Source organism: Rhopalosiphum padi, chromosome 1, assembly GCF_020882245.1.
Source record: "Rhopalosiphum padi isolate XX-2018 chromosome 1, ASM2088224v1, whole genome shotgun sequence".
NCBI classification, from domain to species: domain Eukaryota; kingdom Metazoa; phylum Arthropoda; class Insecta; order Hemiptera; family Aphididae; genus Rhopalosiphum; species Rhopalosiphum padi.
Genome location: NC_083597.1, coordinates 28,295,620 through 28,305,309, shown reverse-complemented (window position 1 = coordinate 28,305,309; position 9,690 = coordinate 28,295,620). Strand labels below are relative to the sequence as shown.

Genomic DNA, 9,690 nt, shown 5'->3' with positions numbered 1-9,690 from the left:
ATTATCTCAATCCTAAATTTTAATAAACATGGCTTGAAATTATATTATATAACTGGTATGTTTTTATCTTACATTTTTTAACTACATATGCCAAGTAGCACTTATTTTGTGACATGGACATGTACAGGACCTTCATAAAATAATGTATTATGTAAGCTATACTATATTATATTATTCATGCACTCATGAACTATGTATTCATATAAAGTATTTAAATAGATAGTATGTTTTATTTTGCTAAGATAAGTATAAAAGTAAAATAATAGTAGTCATACCATAACAATATGTTAGTTCAAATTATTTCTGTAACTGAACTAAGTATAAAATAATAAAGAAATAGAACATATAAAAAGATTTTTAAATGTATGTATCAATACTTAATAGTATTTTTTCTGTGTTTTAACTATTAACCATATATGAAAATTAATTTGTCTATATTTTATATTTTAATCTTATAATAACTTTAAATAAACTTGCATTTAAACATTTTACAATATAAAAAAATGATTACAGTAGAAAATAAAAAATAATGCACACTGGATAGTTATACATTTTTCTTTTAAAAATGTTTGAGAAACTCTTCTGAACAAATTCTTGCTCTTGCATTAATCGCCAACTTCATTTCACTGATCTCTTTGTCAATTTCTTCCATAAATCGAATAATGAAATCAATAAGTTTATTCCTGTACATCTGTTCCACATGCATATTAGTAATTAGGAATGTTATGTCATATCCAGCAATTGGTTTCCTTCTTAGAATGAAAAAATTTTCTGCTCGTTTCATCATGAATCTTGTGAATTTATCACACAATAATCGCTCAATCTCATCACATTGTTTAATTGCTATACTCACTCGTATTGAATTTATAGAGCTTTCAATAAAAACACGTTCTCGCTCATTGCGACTGATTAACATTGGAGTCAATATTAACTCCCTGTTGGTTTGCATTTCTATTTCTGGTTTGCTGTGACGTTCAACTACTTGCGAGTAAAATTGGGTTATGCATATGGCAGCATCCAACGAATGCTTTACAACTGAAAGGTAAGGTTTGAGTGTTGTAGTCATTTTGAAATCTAAAAAATATCAGAAATATAAATAATATTAAAAATAATAATAAAAAGTTTAAGTAATGACAATAAAAAAAATATTTAAATTGTATACATAACATATAAATATAATGTTATTTTATATTACAAAACATACTAAAAAAATGAAATATAGATAGCAAATTTTTTAAGATTATAAACGGAACTTGATAGACTTCTTTTTTTTTTCCATAAGCTTTGTTAATTATTACCATTATTATATAAATATATTTAAATAATAATGTTTAGTACGTAAGCAATTATATTCAAAATTTAAATCTTAAGATATTAATGATGGTGTAGATACATTTATAAAAATCACTAACCAGATTATATTCAAATTCAAATTATTCATATTTAAATTAAAATTATAAATGTTTCATAAAGCAATTTAAATTAAATTATTAAAAATTAATACATTTTATAATTTTTGTCAAAACAAAAAAAATAATATAAACACGTGTCCATATTCATAATAAGTATAGTGCAGGCTCAGGAAATCTAGGTGAGTTCATTATGAGTTTGGTTTGGTAATATTTATATATTTTTTAATAAAAATTAGTATAAACATTAATATAAAACATAATTGGATTGAATTATTAAAGTGTACAGTAGCTATAGTTAAATGTTAGAAATCTTGAAACTCGGTAGGCCAATACCTTGCCTATCTGGCGCTGGTAAAATTTTTTGGAAAGTATTAATTTTATATTTGGGATGGCTAGGCCCCAAAACTTTAAGGTAGGTATAACATAAAGTATATATAAGATAATTTTTGTAAAAAAAACTATAATATAAACTTTTTGGAAGTTGTGCTGATGCATGCTCCCTTTTTATAATGTATTATAATTTTGTTAAGTATCATAATTGATATAGAACAATTTGGCATCCACTACACATGGATATAACTAATTTTAGACGTGAATTATAGTTATAATGTATAATATAATATACTATACATAGTATTAGCTGTAAAACCTGATTTTGCTAGTGAAAAAATGAACAAACATTATAGTATAATATACATAAAAAAACTTGACATCTATAGGTTACACCCAAATGTATGAGATGATGTGTTCTTTCTAAGTATTATTTAATCAATGGTACTGATTTTAAATTATTAAATAACTTATGGTAATAATAATATAAGATGATTATGAAAAATAATATTTATTTATGTACAAAATGAGCTTATACCCAGATGAATATGGCAAATAATATACCAATGATACAATATAAAATACAAAATTAAGTGGACATAACTGTGATATTATGTTATCTTTGGTTCTCGCGTATGACTTATAGCAAAAACTTTTTTTCAAAATTTTCAAAAATAAAAAGTGGTTTTAGATTTAAATCTTCAGATATGCAAATAAATACTAGGTGACTAAAGATGGGTTGAAGTACCCATTAATTATCAACCTATGATATAAAAATACTTTTTATTATCACTTAGTATAGATACTTATATATATTTGTCTAAATAAAAAGGGAGAATATAATTTACCTCTTTAATGATTATAAAATGCTTATACAATATTTGAAATGTAGAATAATTAAAGTTAGAGTTCACTCACCTTTTGTTTATAAATTATATTCAATTTCGTGAATACAAGCGTATATTTTTGTCAAATGTGTTGAAGAAAAATTGACGAAAAAATCCTTATAGGGTATTGTAAGTAGTTGGCAAGTTAAACATTGAAAAAATATTGAATACTTTTGAGCAGACTATTGTAATTGTTTTGGTTAAATATTTAATTATTGCTAAATTTATAATAATGAAAAATTAGTATTTAATATGTAAGAAATAGAAGCCCGAATTTTTGAATTTATTAATTATTACTCACAAAACCTACTTATTATTTTATAGCCAACTGATAAGTTTTGACAGTATTAAAATATAGTGTGATCAAATAATGATAGCGACGCCCTCGTAAATATTGGTATGTAGCTGTTAGACAGTGGTTGTGGTAACTACATTTAACCATTATCAATGTTATTATTCATCGAGATAAGAATTAAGAATACATAAAGATATGTATTTACAACTTACTGTTAAGAATGGTTCAATAATAATATGTGGTTTTATCACCACGGCGCATGGAGTGATAAAATTATATGATTAACAGTCAACACGATATAATTATTCGATTTTTAATAAACTAGTTTCATATTTTTTCATAAAATTCTAGATTTTTTTGATTGTTGTCGTATATACACATACATTTCTATATAAAAATAGTAAAAGGATCATTAACCAAATAAAATGTTTAAGAAGTGAGTATAAACATTTAAATGGTTTTGATAAAATTGATGTTCATTAAAAACATGAATAGGTAGTTTTTAATTCATAGAAAAGAAAAGCTTTTTTTAACTTTATGTCATTTTAATATATACTTTTATTTAGTTAAAATATAATATTATATAATTATAATTAAAATATCAAAAGAAAAGTTTTTATGAATATATTTTCCCAATTACAATTAGTTGCAATATAAAATAAATTAAAATTATTTATATAAACTTTTTTCTACTTATAAGTAAATAATCTTACTAATAATGAAAAGATTTTTTAATTTATTGTTATAAAATTAAATATTTTTATATTGTATTTTTTATATTATTATTATATTCCATTATACTCTTAAATTACATCATTAATAATTTTTAATTTATATATTTAAGAAAGACCTACTTAATAGAAATTTAAAAATAATAATCCCATGAGTGTTTGCGATGTTAGAAAAATCAGTGTAAAAAAAGTCTTGGAAAAGTATTTATGGAACTTTCTGTAGGATTTGAAATGTTTTATAGTTAATAAAAAAGTGTACTAAGTATAGTGTAGTTATTGGTTATCACATAGTTGCTACTGACATCAGTTAATCACATTGTATAAAAAATAATAATGCAATGTACTATATAGAAATATTTATTTTTGTAACTTTATATTTTTAGACATTAATTTCAAAAATCCTTAGTTACATATTTTTGTGAAATGTGTACATACCACATTCTATTTTGTTAAATTTTTTATTATTAGTTTACTGCTTAGAGATTTATAAACTTGAAGTTCACATAATTATTAACATTTTTTGTTTGAGTATCATTTTAACGATTTTTTAAGTCTTATCTATCTGCTTATAGTACCTATGTTATACTATTATAATTTTTCAGATTTGATGATAAAGATAGTGTGATTGGTATTCAACAGTTAAAATCATCTGTTCAAAAAGGTATTAGAACAAAAATTATTGATCAATATCCAACACTTGAGGAGTATATAGATTCAATATTACCTAAGAAAGATGCATTAAGAATTGTTAAATGGTAAGTCTTAAAATATACTCGACAATATACATTTTTAATTAATATAAAAAATTTTGTCTAGCCAAGATCATATTGAAATAATTGTTAATTCAGCTGGCGACTGTTTATTTTTCCGGCATAGAAATGGCCCCTGGCTACCTACACTAAAGCTTCTTCATAAATGTAAGCATAATATTGTATATTTTTTAAAAAGTTCTACAATATCTATATTTTATAATTTATGAGATTTTATAAAATGCTTCTTATTGTGTTACTCAATAGAATATACTGTGATGTAGGCTTACACATTCCAATACATAACAAGGAAAGAAAAGTACAATAATATTATATATTATAATTAATGAGGGATTTTACCTTAAGAGTGGGGAAAGGTCATGTATAGGAAAACCCAAAATAGGCTTTTTCCAGGCATAATTTACTAAAGTTAGAGGAGCATCTTCAGAACAATCTATAACTGGAATTATATTTTTTTGGATTTAAAAATACTTTTAATTATAAAAACATTTTGAAATATTTTGGGTCTTGAATTACTTCATACCCCAAGCATAATAATTCATTATCATCATAATAATTACCAGTATGCGACCACTATAATAGTTTAATAAAATTAACTTATTAATTACCTAAATCAAAAAAAAGAAAATGATTCATGTTTAATTTACTATTTTATTCAATGAACTTGAAAGTATTATGTATTCATTAGATACTAATAAATATAATTTATTATTTTATGATTGTAACTAAATTAAATGTGTGATGTGTTTTATTTCTAGATCCGTTCTTCCTTCCTAAAGAACAAGTAGACTTAGGTGCCATTAAATTTGTTATGAGTGGTGCCAACATTATGTGTCCTGGTTTGACATCCCCTGGAGCAAAAATTGAGCCTGTTCCACAAAATACAATTGTTGTATCCTTTAAATTGCATATTTTTAAATTAAATCTAATACCAATGTTTTGACTAACTAAATTTCATAATTATTATTTTATTATTATTGTTTAAATAATCTTTTGTTTAATTTTGTGAGTATTTTCTTTAACTATAAATTATTTAGGCTGTAATGGCAGAAGGCAAACAGCATGCTCTGGCAATTGGAATAACTAGTCTTTCTACGGATGATATGTAATTTTATAGTTAACATATTTTACTGAGATAATTTTATAAAAATATGTTTTTATATTTATTTCAGATTAAAAGTGAATAAAGGAGTTGGTATTGAAAACTGTCACTATTTGAATGATGGTCTTTGGCAAATGAAAGCTGTGAAGTAATACAAATACGCATAGTAAACATATTGTATCAAACTATGTACGAATTATTTTGATATTTAAGTCGTATGTTTAATAAAATACTCTCAACATTAAAATTGTATGATAATAATTGCTAAGATACTAGGTTTGTGTTTTTACATGGTCATATAATCTCCTTAACTACTCTTTATCATAAACAAATTGTATTTATGGACCCTCACACTAGCTAGGTCAGTATGGCTTATTATACATTATATTATGGTCTATATATGTTTGTAAATAACAAATAAAATAGTACAATGTGCATACACATGACATACTTATAGGTAGAATCTGGTTCAATCCGGCCCTGATTGTCTGTATATAGGGTCTCGGGTTTGAATTCCACACTATCTATGTATTTTTATTATATCAATTTTGATACGTTATTTCCCATGAAAAACCACTGGATTGTTGCTATTTTAATTAATTATTACCTAAAAAATTCAATAAGATATCACATCATATACTATATATATTTTTATGCTCTATACCTCCTTATTTATTTTAAAATTGTATATTATACTTCATAGCAGGAGTTCCTGATCAGTTAATCTTTAATTCAATAAAGACTAATAGCAATAATAATTCCGTTAATGATTTATCGGTGAATTGTGTTTATATTTACATAATCTAGATACCTACCTATAAAATAAAATATTGACGAAAACAGAATCAATAGGAATTGTTATGTGTAATTTAGTGTCACTATAGAACGCTTATATTATGAGTATGATATTAGTATATATTTGTAATATACTAATACATTATACTCTCACATTTTTATAAAACCAAATGCAAATTATGAAATGATTTTATCTCAATGTTGGATAATTAATTTTATAATAATAATTTAATTTTGAATATAATCGCGGCTACCTATACTATAGCCGTGTATATATTTCGTCCACATTATCATTTATCACTCTTAGATTTTGCATACCGTCAGTACCCACTGCTTTTACAATGATGTGGGTAGGTATTTCTATTTTCTGATGACACTTATTTTTGGAGCATTTAATTTGATTTTGTGAGATTTTAAGGTTTTAATGCATTCTGGTATAAGGAAAAAAAATTACGATTTTAAATCAAAATAACCAAGAACACTAACCAACACCGACGATCTACCATCACTGAACTTAGTTCAGCGTCTACCATCTACGACTACGATCAATACGATAGAGTAGAAAATACCGTTTTGGAGGTAAGCGGCATAGTGATCCGCTCACTTTACACTTAACATCACTCAAATGTATTGAAATAAAAAAACATACTCTTTTTTTTGTAAGTATTATATAGTAATTCGCTAATGTCTGATAAGACTCCGGTTCAGTGTTTGAACTTTGAATTGAGGGAGGACGGAGTCTCTCTTCTTTAAAAAAATATTTATGCGTACCTTTTCTAATTATATTCTAATCAATAAGAGGTTTAAATATTCGGGTACCTACATACATTTTTTTACACTTTAAACACATTAAATTATTAAAATATTATTAATATATATATACCTATAGTTTTATCTATAATCTTTTATACCTAAATTAATTTATTTTAATTTTATCATTAATAGATATTATATAAATATTAAGCTACACATTATAATTTGTCAAATTATATTTGTATACAATAAATTTAATTTTATTTAATTTTATTATCCCTACAATATTGATAGTAGATTGTAGATGCTACAATAAATAGATGTTTTTGGAAAAAAATAGTGTAACTTACTTGACTAAATAATTATAGAAAAATAATTTTATAATAGTTACCTACATATTATAAAATATTTTTAGAAATAGAGGCTTACGATGTGTCTTCGCTCAGGATCGTTTTTCGTATTTAACGTGTAGGTAGGTACAATGATTATCATTGAATTTGAATGTAACATATCGTCATATCGACCTACTTTTTATTGTAGTATTATACAACCGTGACTTCTCCGGTTTTTTTATTTTTTTAAATTATTGAATGTAGATACCTCCTAAAAGTTTTACAAGTGTGTGTATATTATTCTGCAATCAATAGATATCTACTTATTTTATTTTTCAATGATTTAAATTCCAACTTGAAATTAATTTAACCGAGTTTTCTAAATAACTTTATAATGAGAGAGTTTTATAGTATAAACGAAAACCTTAGATTATTATCTGTTTACTGGTACGTCATTCACACATTATAATGTATTCAAAGTTCCTTTAGATTGCTTGAAGGAGAATTCTACTGATCGTTAATTGTACGGATTTTGAATGCATCGTAATTTTGTCTTTACTTCTTGTGGATGACAGGCCAGAAACAATGCTGAACTTCGGTTACCGCATGTAGATGTCATGAAGTAATTTATTATTAAAAACGATTTACTGTTTGAGCTAGTCATTGTAAAACGGCAGTTAAAAATAATACATTTTTATACACAATAAATTATATTTCAATATTTCAGATGTTTTTTGAGTGAAATAATTCTATTACTTCATTAAATTTTGAAGTAGGTAATAGTTAAATTTAAAACGTTTAAAATTATACATTTTTTTTTCATTTTTGAAATATGTATTTTTTTTTTAGGAGTAATGATAATATATATATATATTATGTACACAGGTCAAAAATAAAAATTTGAAGTATTTACTATAAACTAAAATTAATTATACACAAAATTAAATCTTGCACTGAGTGACCTAAACTGAACAAGGTTTTTTGTTGACATTTTTATGCATTATATACCTCATAAATAGCTAAGTATATTATAATTTTATTATGAACATTTTAAGTTGAAATGAACAGGTCTAGGTCGTCTAGGACATTCTGTCGCCGTCGGTTTCACTACCGGGCATTTCCCTGCCACTGTGTCACCGCCAAACCAAATTTCGCCAACCCGTTTCCAAATTTGAAATTTCATTCATAATCCTTTTTTTTTGTGTAACTTAAAAACTAATAATCGCAGATACTTGACATTTTTATAAAATATTTATATTAACATTTTAAAAATATTTTGAATGAAAATTTTTCGATTTTTTATTAATTTTTTAATATTTGTCAAAAAAAATTTTCACTTGATAAAAATCTTCAAACATTTAATAAAAGGATCCATCTTAAGTTGATAATATACTAATAAAAATGATCGAAAATGCGTAGTTATGATTATTATAAACATCTGAAATTAGGATATTGATGAATTGAATCAAAATCGCGATAATTTGCAAATTATTTTGTTGTTAGAAATTCATAAAAAAATATTCATTTTATATCTAGGATTTGAAAATGTAATATAAGATTCCTCATATTAAGTTTTTATAACTAGAACAAAAAATGATTTACCAGAATATTAATTAAATTTTTTATGGATTTTTGAAGTTGAAATATTTATGAAATTGGATATTCACCCGTAAAATAACTTTTAACATCAAACAATTTTTGATATTTAGTTATAATTAAAAAACAAATAGATAATTGAAATTTTCACCAAATGTAGATAAATTAGCATTCTCTATATCCGGTAAATTTTTTAAATTGTTTGAGTTATTTAACGGTGGCAGTGAAATATGAGGGTGTGGTTTTCTATTTTTCCTTTCGATATAAATTTAATTTTAACTAAATTTATTATTAGGAAGTTAATAAGTTATTTCCTTTTAACGACACCAAAATTAAACTAATTTTACTTATATTATTCATGGGGTTTTACAGTTCATAACGCTGATATTATAAACGACAATGGATTCTATTTGTTACGAAATTTAAGTTCTGGTTTCACATTGAAGAGAGATATGCTGTAAGGCAATCTAAATATTTACTGATATTACCAGTTTATTAGTTTTCTTTTTAAAGTGTTTGTAATTATTTTGTGGTTTAGTCAAAAAGCTAGACAATTTAAAATCACAAATATTTTAAAATTATTTTTAGTTAAAAATTAAGGCCTTACAATTCAAGGCTGAAAGTTCTTTATAAGCTTTTTTTACAGCAGCTCAACAATATTAAATTATGTTTATATATTATACTTAT

The 9,690-nt window shown here is 24.1% G+C and overlaps 2 protein-coding genes across 2 annotated transcripts; one reads left to right on the top strand and one right to left on the bottom strand.

Moving 5' to 3' along the window:
• Window positions 1–210: 210 nt before the first annotated feature.
• On the bottom strand, window positions 211–2,963 carry LOC132919188 (actin-related protein 2/3 complex subunit 4). Its single transcript, XM_060980564.1, has 2 exons — window positions 2,661–2,963; window positions 211–1,074 (listed from the first exon to the last, which is right to left on the bottom strand). The coding sequence occupies exon 2, from the start codon at window positions 1,064–1,066 to the stop codon at window positions 560–562; it is 507 nt and encodes a 168-aa protein (XP_060836547.1). The 5' UTR covers window positions 1,067–1,074; window positions 2,661–2,963; the 3' UTR covers window positions 211–559.
• Window positions 2,964–3,198: 235 nt separating this feature from the next.
• On the top strand, window positions 3,199–5,774 carry LOC132919176 (malignant T-cell-amplified sequence 1 homolog). The gene is made up of 6 exons (XM_060980556.1): window positions 3,199–3,360; window positions 4,258–4,410; window positions 4,472–4,572; window positions 5,184–5,317; window positions 5,463–5,530; window positions 5,598–5,774. The coding sequence occupies exons 1-6, from the start codon at window positions 3,350–3,352 to the stop codon at window positions 5,677–5,679; spliced, it is 549 nt and encodes a 182-aa protein (XP_060836539.1). The 5' UTR covers window positions 3,199–3,349; the 3' UTR covers window positions 5,680–5,774.
• The last annotated feature ends 3,916 nt before the right edge of the window (window positions 5,775–9,690 follow it).